The following is a 21,357-nucleotide window of genomic DNA, read 5'->3' as shown; positions in this document are numbered from 1 at the left end:
ATGTGCAGTCTCAAAATTTATGTTCAACATAAAATCTTAGTAACTCTTTGTGTGTGTGTGTGTGATACTAGGATGAAACCCAGAGTCTGGTGCATGCTGGATGAGTTCTCTACCACTGATCTACATCCCCAACCCAAATACTAATAACTCTTAAATAATCCCATTATGTTGGAAAGACTACCCATGCAGAGAGTACATTACCACCTCTTACTTCTTCCTTGATATTCAGTGTCAATTGACATTTGATACGTTCTAGGATATAAACTCACATACTTACCAGGGGGCCCAGAGCACAACCTTTGGCTGTGCATGCTTTGACTCTGAAGGAATGTAAGCTCCCAGGGGCAAATCCATAGGCATGACAGCTAGGTTCTGAGGAATTGTGAATTAATATACCATCTAGATATAATCCATAACTTGTGATAACACCTGGGAAGATAATAATTGACTTTTAGTATGGCCTCTAGACAACAAAAAGAATATCTTATGAATATGAGTTCCAGTTTCATAGAGTCACTGACTAGGGCCTGGTACTTCCCCTTGTCTAAACCCTGTCTCTTTCCAAAGGATAAAGCAAGCTTTACCCCAACCAATTAGCATAGAGGCAGAAATAGAGCCCAATAGTTCCAAGTCAGAGAACTCTACTACATCATGTTTGTGCCAGCATTTGTGTTCCAGATCAAAAATGAATAAATGGAGTACATTTATGATATTTATTGCTTTCTAAGTAGATATTCTTAATAGATGTACTCTTGAAAAAAAGTGACCTTATTTGTTATTACATTATATATTACTCTTGGTGAATCAACCCTGTCCTAAGCAGCTGACATACACGGATTCTTAACCCTCTCCTCTCAGCCTTTCCATAATAGAGGCAGTATTACTGCCACTATTTTCTAGGTGAGAAAACCAAGGCACAGAGTTTGGATAACTTGCTAAAGGTCACATACCAGTCAAATGCAGGCAAGCATTTGAGTCAGGATTTGAATCTAGCTGTTTTGACTCCAGAGCCCCTGTTCTCAATGACAACATTAAGTCATCTACACGTTAAGCACTGCAGGAATTGTGCAAAGTACATTCATGAATGGGTTAGACAAACTATGACGTGTTGATTTTAATGATCAATTAAAATTATTTCAGAAGGAAAATCATGCATATTTACATGAAATCAACTATTAGAGACATGATATGTTGAAATGGCTACTTAATATAATTGTTTTACTTACTCAATTGAAATATTTTCATGAAAAGGAAGGTAAGGATCAGTACGACCGAGGGTCTATGTTTACCAGAAAGTTTTCCAAAGTGACCAAACAGTGAACTATAGGAAGCAACACTTTGAGTTCATGCTTAATCAGAACTGTTTTCAAAGTGAGGCTAATTTTACAGTGGCCTCCCTGGGTATGTTCTTCAGGAATTATCTTAAATGTTCCTCTGTCTGATAGCCTTCCCCCAGGACTGGAGTTGGCTACTTCTTCCATAGCACACAGCACATTTCCACCATAGCGTTTATCCATTTATCACAATATTAGTATTATTCCTTGTTTAGTTGCTTGACTTTCCCAATAGACTTCAGGGTCCCTACAGAATCTTCCTGACTTGGGTATTTCTACAGCTTAGCATCATATCTAAAACATAGTAAGCACATAGTAAATATTGACTGAACAAATAAATTAATCAACATGCCAGAAAGTAAAAAATATCAGCATACAATATGGAGTATAATTTATGACTATTGGAAAATGAGATAACTCTAAACCTGAAAAAATAGCTAAAAAGATAGTACTAAAGTATAGCTCAGAGATACAGAATTTTAAAACAACACTCTAGCCAAGTCAAGGTTATCAATTCCTGATAGTTTGCTTCTAGGAGTTCTGACTCTAAGCTTTATAGACACAAAGATGTGACCTTGTGAATTTCCTGAGAGTACATCTAACCTTTATCCATCATTACTTCACAGATACCATTGCTCATATAACCACAATATCAGGAGCCTTTTTCCAAGCATCCCTCTCTCCTGCAAGAGAATTTACTCATCTTGGACCTACTCACAATGGTCTGGCAGTATCATCTTGGTGAACTTATAGAATGTTACTTTCACTGTCTGGATAGTCCTCACAACACTGCCTTTGATTAAGAAATCCATTCATAGCAAAGGAAGTAAGGCAGTGAACTAACACTCATGGAACTTACTGCTTGTCTTTCAATGATCCTCATTAACCTATAGCCTCACAGCTTACTGGAGTCTACATCACAGGACAAGCTGAATGGAAACATCCTGTGGATATGGGGTTCCTACAGGATGTATGGGTTATAAGAAAAATACTACCAAATTAGAATTTGAGAACATTATCTGGTCATTTGGAAACTTCATGCAGCTATTCTAATAGGAAAATAGAAAGATACTATATGAAAGGTGAAGCGGGCATCCCCCTGCATGCCGACACTCAGGACATCCACAAGGGCATCTCTTTATGTAAAAAGATCTAATTATGCAAGTATTGAAAGTAAGTCTACCCAAGCCCAACAAAGACAAGACCACGAAGGACATAGGCCTTTTAATGATACAACTTTTAGTGATACAACTCACTAGGCAAAGAAACCCAAACAAACGAGATACTGCCCAAGAGCAAAGGGAAGAAGTTGTAAATACTGCTATGGCTTCACAACTAATTATAGGAAAAAACTCATAGGTGCTCTCATGTTTTCTTTCTTATTAAATAGAGATTTGTACATGATAACCAAATTTCTTTCCTCCTTTTCCCTGTTGATTTATGTAACGTAAGTTAGTAGGTGTTAATTTACAGTTTAGTAAATTAATTTTTTAAATTGCTGAATATCCAGGTGGGTAAGTCAGAACCACACAGGGGGGTTAGCATCTCCAAGACGGTGACCAATAATGACAGCATCTTTATTCATACAAAGCATGGTTGGGGCACGTGAGGCAGAAACAGAGTGACTACTGCAGTGGTGGCAGGCAGTACAAAGTAGAAGTGTGGGTTTGAAGTTGGAAGCATTGAGATGGTTGTTTATCTGATGTAACAGCCCCTGACCTACCCTGCTCTGCTCTGTACTATTGAGCCTGCAGGTCTATGGACTACATTTCCAGTTGTTTTGCTTACTGGTTTTCTGTTAGGTTCTGCCATTGGTGGAGTGGGGAGGGGGCACTGCTAGGAGGGCAGAGTGGTGATCTGGAGAAAATGTCCATTTTCCAGCTTCAAGAACTGAGGACTTTGTTGCCTTTTGTAGGACAGGGCCAGAGCACCCACAGTCTCCAGCATTTCAGATAGCAGAAGCAGCCCTTCTGCACTGGAAGCCTCTTTGGGAGTGAAATGTTGTTGGTGTTTCATTTCTGGATGGGCCAGTATCCCATAAAAGCTCAAGTGACAGATCAGCAAATACAGCAGCAAAAAAACCAGCCCTGTCAATCATCCTTCATGAACCAGTGCCTGCTACCTTTTCTCTTTTGTTCTCTTAGCCCTTTCAACCTCTTTTGAACCAACTCTTTATATAAAATATCCAACTCCTGGGGCTTGGGGTGTAGCTCAGTGGTAGAGTGTGTGCTTAGCAAGCACAAAGCCCTGGGTTCAATAATCAGCAAAAGTAAAATAATTCAACTTCTTATATCAAAATTTCTCTGTCTTAAATATTTAGCACATTTTTTTCTTTCACCAATTAGTTTTCGATCAATATATCCTCTTAAGATTTAAGCTTTTCTTAAAAAATGTTAATGCTCTTAATAGGGCCATTCCTATAACCCATTTTCTTTTCTGAAGACAACTTTTAGTACATTTTTAAAGTACATTTTTAAAGTTTAAGTACATTTTTAAAGTACATTTCTTTTATTTCCAATTTTTTTGGGGGACAAGTTTTCTTTTACTATTATGTATCACTTATGGTTTCAAAAAATGGTATGACTGCCAGTATCTGTTCTCTTTTATTTTCTAGTGTGCCCATTTATGATGACTCTAAGAATACTTAGAGAAAGTGTTTGATATAATGCCATTTAGCTCTTAACACACAAAGCACAAATGAATTAAAATTAAAGATACATAATGAAAAACCAACTAATACATAGAAAAGTTAGGGAAGAGAAATAGATAAAATCACAGTAATAAGAATGGAAAAAAATTACTATGTGCCTGGCACTCTCTGAAACAATCATTTAATCCCTGCCAAAAAATCTTATGTGCAAATAATGTGTTGCAGAAGCTCTTAAAGAAGCAGGAAGACCCTTGAAATGCTATCTGTTTGACCTGCTTTTGAACAGAATTAGAAAGTACCCAAATCAATACTTCCCTTTTTTTACATAATTGAGGAACAGAGAATTTCTTTTATGCCAGGATTATGTGCATAATATCTCATTTATCTGACATATTGGAAAATGAGATATTTTATAGAACTTAATTTTCATTATAACTAAATCTCAGCCCTTAAGTATGAACTTTAAAGTCTTAACCGTTTTTTGAAGAAAATCTTTCTAGTAAGTACTATACACTTACCTGTCTTCTCAGGGAGAACATAATGAATATAATTGGATCATTTTGTGAAAACTCAAACTGCGATTGTGGACATCAAAGACTATGGTCTCTAATTCAGTAATGCCTTGGGGACTGATGAAAGACAGGGTACTCACCAAGCTCCTATCAGTGGCTCCACCTTACCACTGAGGTGGTAAAAAGTGTAAAATTCTCTTTCTTGGGACTTTTTCTTTTCTTTTCTTTTCTTTTTAAATATCTGTAACCTCCTTCAGTGATAGTCTCTCCAACATTACTTTATTTAAAATTTTTTTAATTTTTTGTCTACCTGACTCTAATGAGTTAACCTCTAGCAGTCTATGCTAAGAAACTAGGTAACCATGACATCTGGAAATATAGATACAGAAAGAACAGACAGTTATTGAGAGAAGGGCTTACAATATGATGAGTAAGATAGCAAATGAGCTGAGACCGAAATTGAGAATTTTGACAGTTAATTCACCTGCTCAAAACTTTTCCTATCCAGCATACATCAAGAATAGGGCAAGATCGAGGTCCATCTTTTTTACACACACACACACACACACACACACACACACACACACACACACACCACTGGGTTACTTATCATTCTGTAGATAAACAGTATTTGATAGCAAACATAGAACAGGCTGAGGGATGAATTGCAGGATGAAACTGTAGAAGCAGTGGACATTGGATAAGTTAGTCTGACCTCCAAGTCATTCTATTTTGGGGAGGCTGGAGGTACTAGGGATTGAACTCAGGGGCACCTGGCCACTGAGCCACATCCCCAGCCCTATTTTCTATTTTATTTGGAGACAGGGTCTCACTGAATTGCTTAGTGCCTCATTTTTGCTGAGGCTAGCTTTGAACTTATGATCCTCCTGCCTCTATCTCCTGTGCCTCTGGGATTACAGATGTGTGCCACCACGCCCAGTCTCTAAGTCATTCTTGATGCTTTCCTCCACAACATTCCCTACACCATCTCCATCACCAAGTCCCAAAGACTTTACATTTCAGATTAATTTCTACCACCTTCATTTCCATGGTCATCTAGTCTATTCTAACATCATCTCACACTTAAGGATAATAGTCACTTAGGTATCTTAGTGTATCATGTTCCATATAATTCATTCTTTATACTATAGTAAGGGAGGAATAATACCAAATTCCTTTCTGGTCACATTACATAAAATCAGTGACCAATCAGGCCTTTGCCAAGTACCAGAAATATGAGAGTGGCCTATCCCAGAATCAGGAAGCTGGGTTAATGTAATCTGTGCTGTAGATGAAAGGGCTAATGATATTCACCTTTCTGTGTTTTCTGCCTTTGGATCCAGACCTGAATGGTCAATCACTAGATCTCAAAGTCAGGTCAAAGTGAAATACTGATGTAGTTTAGAGCTAGTAGCCTCATATGCCCTGCAAAAGAGAGCCTGAGACAAGTGTAAGCATTTCCTCTGATCTGCTTTGGTCGAGGCCATTACCTATAAAACCCTGAATTGGGGGCACACAGATAACCTCCTGGTAAATTCATGGACAAAAAAGCTGAATCACCTCAAAAGAGCACTTTATTTCTTATCAAGATATGGAGGCAAAATATTTCATAACTTGTTTTTATTAGCAGAGTTTCTTATATAAATGAAATCACTAAAATTTGGAACACTGCATAATTTGATTCAAACATTCAGATTTAAAAAGGAACAAGTCTATTATAATTTCACAATATTTGAAATTTCATTGACCTCAGATTTCTAAACTGAACATACAAAGCTAAAGAAAATAATGTAGTGGGCATTTTTATTGTAAACCAAAGAGATAGCTTTTTTAAATAACTGGAACATAGAACATGTATGAATGGCTTTGGGGAAATTAAAAAGCTAAGTTCTTAAAATGTCATGTAAATATTTTCGAAATTATAGAACACAAAATAATTAAAATTATTAAAAAATGCTCTGACTACTTACTTGGAATCAATCCATTAAATGTTTTATGTGGAATGTTTCTACTAACAGACAACTCCAAGAAATAATAACTGTTTTGTATTTTTATAAAGATGAGGAAATGAAGTCTTAGAAGATTTATTGTCCAAGGTCATAAAAATATGAATTCAGGCATGGAACCCAGAAATCTCATTCTGCTGTTGTCGCTACTCCCATTTTATCTTTCTCGACTAATTTTCTAAATTTTTTAAAAATACATCTTATATCAAAAGCTGATGAACATGCTGTGGTCCTAATAACAATCAAGAGAAATATGAAGAAGATATTAACATACATTTATTGAAAGTCGACTGCATTTGGTATTTTGGGTGACAGAATAAAAAATAAGAAGTACTCTTATAGAAGTAAATAGAGCATAGGTGTGATTAAATAACAACCCAAAAGCTAAAGAATGATAAATACCATAAAACCTTTATACCAGGCAAATGGCATAGTTAAGTCATGGTAAATACAGGAGCTTCTAGCAGAGAACAATCACCCTGGGTAAGGCATTGCTCATGCCTTTAGAGTAGCTAGATCTTTTATACAAAGAGGTGGGGTCTCTTGCTGATGTTTTATATGGTACAGCTACATCTGACATACAGGTGGAATGAGAAAAGCTTATAATTTAGAAAGGTAATCCTGAGGAAAATGTTATTACTAATACATAGACATAAGAAAGTAAAGGTTTAGTAAAAGTATCTTGAATATACTGATATTCACTGTTATTATTGCAGTTGGATAAAATCTAGTAATAAAAAAAAGCCTTCAAAGGAAGGCTGGGACCTTTAATGCTACTGCAAGGAGTTTGGATTTTATGATATACAAGAGAAACGTTGATATTTTATGAAGTGACTAAAGAGTATAATGAAGTGACATACAGAAAAGTTAATCTAAAATCACATGTAGTGTAGATTGGAATTGGGAAGACTATGGAGGTAAGAAAAAATAAGAGTTAAAAATATCCAGCTAGGTGAGGTGGCACACAACTGTAATCAATCCCAGCAGCTCAGGAGGCTGAGGTAGGAGGATCATGAGTTCAAAGCCAGCCTCAGTAATATTGAGGTGCTAGGCAATTCAGTCTCTAAATAAAATACAAAATAGGCTGGAGGTGTGGCTCAGTGGTTGAGTCCCCCTAAGGACCAAAAAACAAACAAGCAAAAAATCTAAAATAACAATTTATAAAGCCATGTTTTCTTGAATATGTAGTAACTAGTTGTGACTACGACAGGGATGTGGTAATACCACATTTTAGCACTAGTCCTGTTATATTCTAAGAGAAAAATACCTGTAATAGTTTTGTATACTTAAAACAAAATAAACCAAAAACAAACAAAAAACCCCTCTTATGGTTGGGATATGCTAGTATGGATTATGGTAAGACAATGTCCCCACTCAGAAAAAAGAAAAAGGCCTACCTTTGGATTGGAGTTCACCATGAAAAACTTATAAAAACCTGCTATCAAAGAATATCTTTCCCTTATATTGTTGGTTTAAAAGGAGATTTCAATTTGAGAATTAAAAATAAACCTATGTCTTATGACTGAACTTTTCCATGTCTTGACTGCAAAAATGTCAAAATCCTCATTGAGATCTTGTACTACAGTTTTGACATTAGCGGAATCTGAGTAAAGAGCACGTGGGATCTCTGTTATTTCTTACAACTGCACGTGAATCTACAATTATATCAAAATGAAACACTTCATTAAAAAACAAAACCTCAGGCTGGGGTTGTAGCTCAGTGGTAGAGTGCTTGCTTCACATGTGGAAGGCAATGGATTCCATCCTCAGCACCACATAAAAATAAAACAAAGGTATAGTGTCCATCTACAACTAAAAAAAATAAAAAAATAAAAACTCTTCTGCAAGGGAAAAAGGCAAAAAAGAGACAAACATGTAGGTCTGACTAAGTTTATGCTCAAACAATAACATTATTGTTTCTATCAGGTATCATTTAATCATCAGGAAAACACCCTTGATTATACAATGAGTTTTATTTTCACTTCACAGATGATAAAAACAGATTTTAGAGAGATTTAATATCTTGGTCAATCTTATACAGATAGAGAGTTGAAGAGCTGTGAGTTGGCCCTGAAATATTCAGAACATTATGCTTTATAACTTCTTTATAACTATTTTCCCTTTATTTTAATACTCATATAATAAAATAGAAAATAGAAAATAAACACACTTAGATTGCTTTAATGATAAAATTAAAAATCAAAATGCTATATAACCAATCAGTCAAGTTAAAAAATAGAATATTGTCAGGAACCGGAAATCTCCCTGATGTCCGTGGTTCTAATCCTTCAGTTCCTTGACAGATGATTATGATGACATTTCAAGAACCATGTCTTGCTTTTCTGCCTAGGACTTCATTCCTAAACAACACAATTAAGTTTTGCATGGTTTTGCATTACGGGAAATCATGTCAGATGTTTTTTATTTTTTCATCTTCTCTTGAAAAAATAATATCTGTGAGTTCCAACCCTATTGTTGATAATGGCTGTTACTCTTGTTTTAGTATAGCAAAATTTAGATATTTAAATCATTTCTATATTTTGCTTACTACATCAACGTAACAGTAAACATTTTTTATAAGTTCTGAGGCAGCTACACGTATATGGAGTGAGTATATATGAATATGCCTTAGGAATTATATGTTATGCATATAAAAGGGAAGAATTTAGGTTGATCCTTTTTTTGAGAATGAGATTAATGCCTACTTGCTCTGGGAAGCTTATACTGTATCTTCTGCTTTGACCTATGTTATTTACTGCAGGTCTTTTGTAAAAACTAGTCTGTAAATCTCTCAAAAACAAATTTTTCACAGGTCTGGATTACTTACTGGCATGCTATATCATTAGTTTCATATATATGTATATATACCTTCTATACATATACATATAAACCTCCATACACACTAAAATGAAGTTCCTCTTCTACTCTAATCAAGTCCAGAAAATACAAAGAAAGATACTTTCTAAACACTTTTTTTAAAAGCCTGTTGGATTTAGTGGATTAGATTTTTAGCAGTATTTTGGTTCACCAGATGTATTTATGGAACACCTACTGTGTGCCATACATTGAACTATATGCTGGAATACAGAAGTTATCATAATAGTCCTGGTTCCTGCCTTCATAAAACTCATCATGCAACAGAGAAGACATTCTTTAAGTCCACTGAATGCTTGTAAACTTTATTAAGAAAAGCCAGGTAGAACAGAAGGATAAATGGGGATCAGGAATGGGAGGCAGATGCTAACATAGTCTGAATATTCCAAGGCATAAATTTTATTTGAGAAACGATCTTTAAGCCAAACTTGGCACATGGAACTACTTCATCAAGAGAAAAAAATATCACCAACCATTATTTGACTAATTATAACAAGGATTTCATAACAATAAATGAAAGCTCTCATTGAGATATCAGTAAGTTGATTACTCCTTAAAAATTAAATATCATGGACTTATTAGATAAACAAACTGCCTCCAGAACCTTTGAACATGGGTCTCTTTTTATTTGCTTTTAAGATGTGTATTGTGCCAAAACAAAGCTTAACAAAATGGAGTTTTAAAAATGTATTTATTTTTTGACACTGTTAAATGAAAGAAAGTATTTCAAATTTATCTCCACAGTTCCCATTATCCTCCCCACCCCAGCTTCAAAAATCTCTGTGTTAAAAGTGGATTAAATGAGATTTAGGAATCCATCAGGATTACAGCAGGAAACTGATGGCAAATCAAGTGGATAACTGAGGGGATTTTAGTAAAGGGGCAATGTACAAAGATGTGGAGAGGGTTAAGGGAGAGGAATAGATGATAATAAACCACGCGATCCAGTAATGGCTGCCTCCTAGGAGACCATGCTAACTAGTTGACTAGGAGCCAGTAAACATCCTTCCATTTGTGGGGTAAAGGGTAACATTGGGTTCTAGAACCTAAAGAAAGAGAGATTTATATGAAAAGGTAATTGGATAGGAGTTGTAGCTTTTGGTAGAATACAGCTCTGTTCAGAGCCATACAGAAAGGTAACCGCTAGCAGTATGTTCTGACACTTTATTCTCTTCCTACCCTCTCATCCTTTGCAGGTGCTGCCACAGACAAGCCAACAAGAAGTCAGGGAGAGAGGAAGCCCATTGACACTGTGAATGAGATTTATTTTCACTTTACAGATGATAAAAGTAGACTTTGGAGAGATTTAGTATCTTGGTCAATGTTATTCAGCTAGAATGGTAGAGCTAGATGTTGGCACTAATACCTTCAGACTCCGAAGTGCATAGAACATTATACCTTACATCTTTCTATACCTATTTTTCCTATAGCCTTGTAAGGCACAGGGTAGAGTGGAGAAAAGTCGAGAATGAAGTATAGAAAGGCAAAAGATAAAAATCCAACAGAAAAAAAAATTAGTGCCATTTATTTTATTATATCTTACTATATTGCATTTTTTGTGCTTTTACTTGCTTAATCTTTTGTGTTAATAATTATTGAGATATGTATAAAAACGTATTATGCTATGTAATAAAAGGAAGTCAGTTTATTTAATCCAGTTGTACACATTCAGTTCTTCAAAGGATAATCCACAAATGGATACTTAATTCTCATTGGCTGTCTAATGCAAGCAGTTTCGAGTTTATCACCTTTCTCTTTCCATAATGATGGAATTTTTAAGGTGTTTAATTTTCACAGGGAAGCTGAATCATAATTGTCCATAAAGCACATCCACTGGGGTATATATCTTTGTGCCTCTTCATCATGTTATGTCAAATTGTATTTCCTAAGGTGCTCAATAGGTTGTCATATATAACCAAGGAAATTCAATGAGTACAATACAATGTAAATTTAATACAAGGCATCTCTATTTACACTGAAGATTTCTGTTTACTGTAAGAATTAAACAACAATACTTTAGTGTGTCATAAAATAACATGCATGCTGAATATAGATGCCCCAAACATATTTGTTTGTTTTTTTCCAGTGCAGCATGGCAATATGCATATCAACTGAGGGTTGTCCCCAAGGTCTGGATGATGATTGGATGTGGCAGATATCTCCCTATGTGAATACTTGATCCTTCAATTAAAAGGGAAAAGAGAAGAACTCTCTCATGGTGGAATAATGCCTTATTACTGATATGCTCTCCTAAAAATGGAATCAACGGAATCTAAAAAAGACTGCTTGGGAAATTCTACCTGACAAACTGATTGGAGGTGTTTCATAAAAGTTACACAAGGTTTGCTCAAAACTGTCAAGCAGTTTTCCTAAGTGATTCACTGAATTCTATAATCTGTTTCACCTATTAAAACTGAGAATTTCCAAGAAAGTAAATAGAATCACATATTAGCTGTTTAAAAATAAATTAGTTCAACATGTAACCACAAATGATTCTTTCTTTTGAAAAGAACCACAAGTAGGTATTTCTTTAAAACCAGATAAAAATCAGAATGGAGATTTAAAGAACTTTGTCAATTAGCACTAAGAACAAGATATTGAACAAGTAAAAATAACAAGTTTTTTTCTTTTTTTTTTCCTTTTCATTGTGCTAGATGGAATCCTACTTTAAGAGAATTTCTATAAGAAGTAGAGGCAGAAGAGTACAGAACAAAATCTTGAATTTTTGTGATTCACTGCTTGTTTTATTTTTTATTAGCTTTCTACTTAACCAGCTGTCAATCGATTTTGAATAATTGGTTAATTTATATAAATGTGAGTTTCCAAATATGAGTGTTGAGATAATGCCATTTCATGGGGTAATTTAGAAGTATTAAAGTACTAGGCAAATAATTATAAATTGGAGCTTTTATTATTATTATTATTATTATTATTATTATTATTATTATTATTATTAGCAATAGCAGGAATTCAAATATATATTTCTATTCATGAATACTTCATTTGTATTTACACTTATACCACATATATAATTATAAAATTCCTCTTCTATAACATCATTTTTTCATATGAAGGGCAACTATATACACTCTATGTAAAAAATCTACATTAGTCAGTTTTTCTACTAACCATTCCTGAAATAATGTATATGTTCAAAAACCTGAACTAACTGTTCTTCTAACAATATTCTATTGTCTTCAGGGCACTATATATAAATCTACAAAAAATTATCAACCTCCTAGAAGTTTTCTACTTGTATTGACATGATTGCCACTTATTACATTGACTATATATACATTCTCACAAAGTTAGACAAATGCAAATGGCTAGATTAGGAAAATATTTCCATAACCTTCTTAAGCAACCTTCATTTCTCAAGATGAACCTGTTACCCTTGTCCACTGGGTGCCAAGTTCTCAAGCTCCTCCCTCAATGTACACATTTTAATTAACAAATCCTGATCATGGCATCCATGTCTCTTCACACTGAAGCACGCCAAACACAGAGCTCTGTGTGTCATCTCTGTAGAATGACTATAGCTTGCCAGGCTGAAGAAAACTTGAGCAAAAGGACAGGACTCTAAGTTTGTGCTTTAAGCATTTAGTAGGCCAAAAGGGAGAGACTCCTTCCTCTCCACTGCCTGTGAAATCACCCCATTCAGATTACATAATTATAAGATGTGATCTAGATGTGCATTTATGTATATTATATGATTGCATATGCATATGCTTCTCCCATCAACACAATTACAATTTTATTATTGTCCTTATCATCAGTAAACATTAATTCACTCAATAGCTATTTAAAACCCACATCCGCGGTTACTGGCATCCTGCCAAGGGCTGGGACTATAGTAGTTGAGGCACATGTATTTCCTGCCTTCATGTAGCTCACAGTCCAACACAGAAACTATTATTAGGTATATCTTCTTGGGTAAAGATAAAGAACATACAACTATTGGAAAAGAATAAGAATTTTAAAGCTAGTATTTTTAAATATAGCCAGGCACAGTGGCACATGCCTGTAAATCCCAGAAACTCAGGAGAGTGAGGCAGGAGAATCAAAAGTTTGAGGTTAGCCTCAGCAACTTAGGGAAGCCCTAAACAACGTATTGAGTTCCTGTTTCAAAATAAAAAATAAGAAGATCTGGGCATGTAGCTTATTTCAAAGCCCTGGGTTCAATTCCCAGTATAAAAATAAAATAAATAAATAAAAATAAAAATAGAAAAACATTCAAATTAGTTGAAAATGCTTCCGTAGTAGTGGTATTTATAGTGTGTTGCTAGATAATAAGGGGTTAGTGTTGTATAGTCAGATAGCTACCCTGTTTTAGCAAGGTAAAGTCCAAATGTGAGGAAATGACATATTTCAAGATTTTTAAAAAGAAAGCTGCTAAAAGAGAATATGGCTTATGAGAATTTGGATGCTCTCAAAAGTGTAATTCTAATTATACATCTGTAATCCACAAAACACAGGTCACTAATTTATTAGAGAGCAGTCCCTTGAGCTACTTCACTTGGTGGCTAATAGCATGACAAAGGAAGAGTCAAGGTCTTCCATAACAAAGGGTTTCTATATACCTTGAACCTAAAAGTAGTTCTCTTAGAGTTTTTAACATCCTGCCTGAGATCACAGTTTATAAAGGACACCTTTGCCAGAGGGAACAGGAGTACAAAGGACTCTGATTAGAGAAACACAGACCTGGAGTGTCACACCATCATTTTTGCAGGTATGTGAAGCAAGGGACTAGAATTAAGCAGGACATATTTGAAGGCAAGAAAAGCCTTAGGTGTGAATCAAGTGATAATGATTTCACGCTTAAAGATGGTCCAAGGCAGAGTAAGGTAATTAATAGCAAGTTGCATTATTTGTAAGAGCAAAATATGGAAATATAGATGTCCATCAATAAATGATGAGTCATCTATGCTGAGGTTTTATTCTGTGGGATTCTATACCACTTTTCTAAAGAATGAGGTCAAGTTAGTTTTAACTGTCATGCAAGGATACTTTTTTTTATCACATTGGCAGAGAAAAATGCAAGTTACACAACAGAACAAATAGTGTGATCTTACCCTTGCTTAATAAATACATATTTTATTATGTATCTTTATTTGATTATTTATCAATAAGCTTTTATTATTTTAAATTAACACAATCCTTAATCTTTTTTCCAATTTAAAAGCTTATTGACTTTTGTCGATATTATGTTCTTTTATAATGGTGAAAATGCACATATCACAATTTGCCATCTTAACCAACTTTAAGTGTACAATGAAATTATCTACATGGGCACTTTGAGCAAAGGATCTCTAGAAATTTTCATCTTGGAAAGCTGAAATTCTACACCCACTGAATAGCAACTCTCCATTTCCACCTTTCACACAATACCTGGTGACTGTAATTCTACTTTTTGTTTCTATCTATGTGTTTGGATACTGTAGATAGCTCACATTAATTGGATTCATGCACTGTTTGTCTTTTGGTGACTGCTTATTTCAGTTATCATAATGTCCTCATGTTTTATCTATGCTGTTGTATATGACAGAATTTCCTTCATTTAATGGTTAAGTAATATTCCACTGTATGTATGGACCACGGTGTGTTTATGTATTCATCTGTTTATAGTCATTTATGTTGCCATGTCTTGACTATTGTGAATAAAATTACAGTAAACATATGCAAACACCTTTTCAAGATCCTGTTTATGATGCTTTGCATAACTTCTAAGAAGTGGGATTGCTGGATCCTATGCCAATTAGCATATTCACCATTTAGCATTCCCATCCACAGTTCATGAGGGTTCCAATTTTTCCACATCCTCCCCTGAAATTGCTATTTACTTTTTTTTTTTTTTTTTTTTTTTGGATAGAGGAAGTTGACAGCTTTTAAATTGAGCATCTATTGTGTGATAGGCACTATTCTTGGAGTGGCTGATACATTAATGAACAAAATAGAGTAATAAGGGAAAAATTCTCTGTGCACATGCCATCTCAGTACGGATGCTATGGGGCAGGACCAGGTTGACAGAAAAAAGAAGAGCTAAAGTTACCAGGGAACAATCCATTTTATTAGAACCCTGGGTAAGGATTATGCCTAGATGTTAATGAATAGGAGTTAACCACTTAGATGAGAATCAGTTGTGAAAAAGTAGAGACTGTTTTCTAAGCCATGCTGGCAAAAAGATTATCAATTGCTTCCTGGGCAATAAATACACATTTATGCCAGAATACTTGTATAACTTTTGTATTTTTTCACTTAGGCAAATACAGAAATATACATAGTTCCCATGATAGGAAATGGGTTTAATTTTTTTTGACAAATCTTTTTTTCCATGTTTACAAAGTCCTAGTGAAAAAGATATTCATTTAGGGGTTGGGGTTGTAGCTCAGTGATAGAGCACTTGCCTAGCACATGTAAGGCCCTGTGTTCAATCCTGAATACCGCATAAAAATACATAAATAAAATAAAGATATTATGTTTCTCTACAACTAAAATAATAGTTTAAAATTTAATTTAGACATATAACTAACTAATGGAGTTAAGACTCTGGAGCCTGAATGGTTAAAACCAGGCAAGCAACACCTGTTACAGATGACTGCATGCTAAATGCATGTGTGTCTATGGACCTGTTATACCTTCATGAAGATGGAGAAGGTGACACTCCCACATCCTGTAGGTCTCCTTAGGGAGCTGTTCTTGGTACATTTTGCACCTCATGCACTTACTATCTTGTGATTATCTATTGCTATAGTTTGGATTAGGAATGTCCCCCAAAGACCCATTTGCTAAAGAATTGGTCCCTGGCCCATGGTGCTTTGGGAAGGTAGTGAAACCTTTCAAACATGGGCCCTCTTAGTTCATCTAGGTGGGAGTTTTTAGGGCAGCAAGGTAATACCCTTGAAGGGACTGTGGGACCCTGGTCCCTTTCTCTTTCTTTCTTTTGCACAAAGCCATCAGGTAAAGAGATCTTTTCCACCATGTACCCCCACCATGATGTACTGTGCCACCACAGGCCCAAAGTAATAAAGCCAAGAAGTGATCATGAACCAGAACTTCTAAAATAGTGAGCAAAATTAAAATTTTTGATTTTTCAAGTTGATTTATCTCAGGTATGTGTTACTGTAATGAAAAGTTGATTAAGACAGTGGTTTACATGGATATTTCCCTTTGAGAGACTCAGTTACCATAGAGATTAAAGATTAGATAAATTCATTTTGGTATCTTCTATATATAAAAATCTTGACAACTAATAGTTCATCAAAATATATTTTGAATAAGCAATTTCAGATTTTTGCAGAGTATGAGGGGGTTCCTGAAGTTATCTGGGTAAGCCATATTAGTAGCCTGCTTTAGAGGAGTGTGGTGGCAGACTTGTAGTAGTGAGAGAAGACATGAATGAGCATGGTATTGAAGTCAAGAATGCCACCAAAGTTTCTCTCCAAGATAACTTGAAGGGTCTACTTCAGTCTCATGAAGGTGAAGCTCACCTTATTGTTCAATTGTATTACTCTCCTGCAGCATATTCAGAAATTAGAAAACAACCATAATGTAGCATATATTGTAATATGGGCCTGATTCCATGAAGTTTGACCTGGGAATACTCTGGCAAAGAATATTAAAAATGCTTGGGTCAAATATAAGATCCAAAATCCCAAAAGAAAAAACCATTCCCAGACACCAAACAGCTCAGCAAATATATTTTAGAATCAAATATATTTCAAAAAAAATGTATTTCGGGAACTGGCCTGTGAGTCCTTCTATCATCTCTCTTGGTATCATTCAAGAATGAGAACTTTGCAATCTATGTGCCACCAAAGGCAATTTGCACAAGAAACAATTAAGTAAACTAAATATTGGGCAACTCTATAAGGTACAATAGAATTTGAGGCTCTGTGAAGGGAGAAAAATGAATGATTCATGGTCCTTATCATCTGGTGGGCATGTTAGACATGTACCCAAATAACTTTAAGCCCAGGCTGAATGAATTAAATACTATTATAAAGGAACAGAAACAGATTACATGGACAAGGGAAGTCGAAAGGTAACTTAAACTCAAGGAAGAATAGAATGATTTCATAGAACAAGAGGCCTATGATTAACCTGGAAGAATTAGTTGACTTTCTATAGGTAAAGATCTGGGGAGGATCAGGATTGTTGATTCAAGTTTTATAATTGAGGAAACTGGAATTTGAGGAATTTATTTTATAATTGAGAAAACTGGATTTTGAGGAATTTAGTAAGTTTGTCAAAGTAATAGTTATCTTAAATCTGCAATGATTTTTGACTCTAAGCCTATTTGACTCCACACCCATGTCTTTCAATTTTAAGTTAAGCTCTAAATATTCCAGGGTAGCTAAAAGGGAAGCTGTGCTAAAAATTTAGGTTGAGTCACAACTTGGTGTTACCTGAATGCCAGACGGCAAAACATGGACTTTGTTTCTCAGGTATTTTCTGGGAAGCATTTGAACATACAAAGGGACAAGATGTTTTCCAACAATCAGATTACCCCTCCAGACAATCCACAGCAGAAATTAAACACTGGTAGTTGTGGAAAAAGTGAAAAAGAGTAATGGAAAGAAGAAGTTTCATCATCATCATCATCTTCTTCTTCTTTTTGATTGAAAATAAATTCTCTTTTAAATTTCTAACAATTGTCCCACAATAAAAATTCTGAAAATTCTGCTGTTATTAAACACAAGTCTTTAAAATACCATGATAGTGTTAACAAATATCTCCCAAAGCTTCCCAATTCTTTTTGCTCATTGAATATATTTAAAAAGTGCTTTGAAAATGTACAAAGCATAATAAGCAAATATCTTTAAAATAAGGAAAGTATTTCCCTAGACAACCGAAAATTTTGAGTACAACTATAGTTTCAGTTGTAACTACCAATGGGGTAAAGGGAAGAGTTCTACTATTCGAATCATGTAACAGCATTTAGCAGTGGTCCAATCAGAATAAATCATTAACATTTTCATTGCAACCTGAAGACTAGATTGTTTTGTGGTATGAGAAGTGTGACAATTTTTTTGTAATAATTTTAGTTATAGATGGGCATATTACTTTTACTTTATTTGTTTATTTTTATGGGTTCTGAGGATTGAACTCGTGCCTCACATGTACTAGACAAGCACTGTACCACAGAGCCACAAACCCAGCCCTGTGACAAGATTTTTTGAATGCTTAATATAGTATCAAATAGATATCCATTTATTTTTTATTAGGAAATTTGTACTAGTACAGGAATAACTTCAATAGCAGACATAATTACTCACTCTAATTATTGGAATTCTCTCCGCCACCTCAAATATATCTACTGCATTTGCCAAAAGTTTAATTAAAATGAGATGGCTGAAATAATTAATATCATAGTAAACATAAGACAAACTAATAAAATAACATTTTTTTCTTTCCTTCCTTTTGTCTATGCTGAAAGAGGCCATTTCAATTTTTAGTAATGAGTAACTTAGAAGAATTTCTATGATATTAATTCTTCTTGATATTTGTCTTAAGCAGGAATGGAATTTGATATCCCATAAGCTTCTATCAGTGAGAAACAATTGCACTACATTATGTGAATCTTAAAGATACTTCTAATAATCGAATAAAGTAATTTCTACCAAAAGCTATTAAAATTTCTTTATTCTGTGTTTTGTTTTAAAGAAATTTAACTGGCTAGCTTAATTCTCCAAACTATACAAGGACATATAGATCACATAAAAATACACACAATCTGCTCTAAGATAAATAGGTATAAATGTATGTATGTTTAATGTATGCATTGTTTAAAAACTGCATGTTGAAATATTTATAAATAGTATATTAAAGAATACAGTTCCAACTGGCCTCTTTTAAGATAAACTTATTAAATCAAAAGCATTTTGAAATACAATATGTACATGAACTTTCCACCTCTCTACTTCTCCAGGAAGAACTAATGGTTGTTAAAAACTGAAAGTCATTGAAAATACAATGTCACTCTCAAAGCCGCAGTCTTTGGGAATCCTCATTTGTTCTCTTCACCTCTCCTGGAGCATGTTAGACAATAAGATGCAGTACACAAGAACTATCAAAAGGGAGCACTTTTGAGCCACCAAAATTGTGTTAGCCTAAAAACCACAATCTCCCCAACTACAGACAAGGATACTATCTCAGGAATTTTATGTGCTAAAATGATCATTAAAAATTAAGCACCACATATAAGCTGCCATTTAGAATATTAATTTACCTTTGCTAATCATCTTTTTAACTTGAGGCTAAAAGAGTTCACTTACCATTCGGATATTCAGGCCCAGTCCAGGAGATGTTAAAGGAATCCGGTGAATAGGAGTGGGCTCTGGGAGGTGGCACACCCTCTGGGATGGTTTCCTCAGTGATGGTCTCACTGGCCTCACTCAAAGTGCATCCACCACCCGTGCAAACCTAAACAGAGATGTGAAAAAGTATACATCACTCTGGGTCCCCAAAGTTTATGAAGAAAGAAAATTCATAATTGAAGTTTTAGATTTTGTTAAATGATGCTCCCTTCATTCCTCAAAATGAATTTGTTTCAATGCTGAAATTTGACATTTAATTAGTTTGCTTTTTTAGGGGTATAAGACATCAATCTCTGATATGTAGAAATTTATCCAGAATGTGTGAGGTAAGAACTCTCCTAAGTCAGAGCCTGGAGATCAAGGACATATACCGACTGGGTAAATAGCCCTGCCAAAGTTAGCCTTGCACAAAGATTTCCAGAACAAAGTAAACATGCTTACACACTCACACATGCACATGGGTATTGAACCACATAAGAAAAGCACTAGAGACTGAAGACCATTTTGGGATAAGATAACTATTTTGGAGGGGAAAAAAAAGATGTACAGCAAGTATAATTGCTTTTTATTTACTATAACATGACCAATATATTTATATTTTGATATGTAAAATTAAATAAAACAATCCTTCTCAATCTAGAATACTGTTGAGTGAATGTTTAGTGACTTAGAGGGACAAATAATCTACTTATGTATCAGAGGAGATAGGCTTCATTGAAACATGAAATTTATCATTAAACTGACAAATTTAACATAATCACAGAACCTGTTATAGTTTAGATATGAGGTATCCCCCAAAGCTCCTGTGTTAATGCAGGAATGTTTATATTAAGAATTGTGACCTAATCGTCCATCCTAATTGAATGGACTAAGTGGGTGGTAACTATAGGCAGGTAGGGCATGGCAGGAAGAAGTAGATCACTGGGGCATGACCTTGGTTTATATATTGTTCCTGGCACTGTGATCTCTTTCTCTGCGTCCTTGCTGACATAAACTGATCAGTTTCCCTCCACCACACCCTTCCACCATGATTTTCTGCTTCACCTCAGGACCAGAGCAATGGAGTCAGTCAACTGTGGACTGAACCTCTGAAATGTGAGCCCTAAATTAAACTTTTCCTCCACTAAATGGTTCTTATCAAGTATTTTGGTGACAACAATGAAAACTTAACTATAGAGAGCCCTTCTCCTTAATCAAGTACCATGAATAACAGAAGCAGTAACATGAATTTTGAAAACACTCAGAACTTCTGTGTGCCTTTTTATAATAAATGGTGAATAACTCTTAAACTTACTGTATGAGCATTTCTTCAGGTGCCTTTTCATAATAAATGGTCAATAGCCCTTAAACTTACTGTATGAGCATTTCTTCAGGAAGTTGAGACATATATACAGGGCTTTTCCAGACTATATTTGCTAGAAAATATTAAGGTTTTTATCTTTACATACAAATGGTATTTCAAAACTATATTTAAGTTTTGTTCAGTATCTCTTCAAGCTACAACTACAATTTACACAATAAAATTTAAAATGTTTCACAAAGCATTAAATTTTACCAAAATCAATAAGGAAGTGAAGCAAAATTATAGAAGATATGAGAAGCACAGTTATTTAGTCTATTTTCATGAAAGATAGATAATACTAACATAAAAAAATTTAGCACCTT

General features: G+C 34.7%; 1 protein-coding gene across 3 annotated transcripts in view; it reads right to left on the bottom strand.

Moving 5' to 3' along the window:
* The window catches only part of Ush2a (usherin), a 724,044-nt gene that overhangs the window by 314,017 nt on the left and 388,670 nt on the right, over positions 1 to 21,357 (bottom strand). For all 3 annotated transcript variants that reach the window (XM_076831652.1, XM_076831654.1, XM_076831653.1), the window contains 2 exons: positions 19,651 to 19,798; positions 278 to 429 (listed from right to left, as the gene is read on the bottom strand). In XM_076831652.1, the coding sequence (XP_076687767.1) occupies positions 278 to 429; positions 19,651 to 19,798 (300 nt within the window). The remainder of the gene's footprint in view (positions 1 to 277; positions 430 to 19,650; positions 19,799 to 21,357) is intronic.

Source organism: Callospermophilus lateralis, chromosome 13 (assembly GCF_048772815.1).
Source record: "Callospermophilus lateralis isolate mCalLat2 chromosome 13, mCalLat2.hap1, whole genome shotgun sequence".
NCBI classification, from domain to species: domain Eukaryota; kingdom Metazoa; phylum Chordata; class Mammalia; order Rodentia; family Sciuridae; genus Callospermophilus; species Callospermophilus lateralis.
This window is presented reverse-complemented; position numbering and strand designations above follow the sequence as displayed.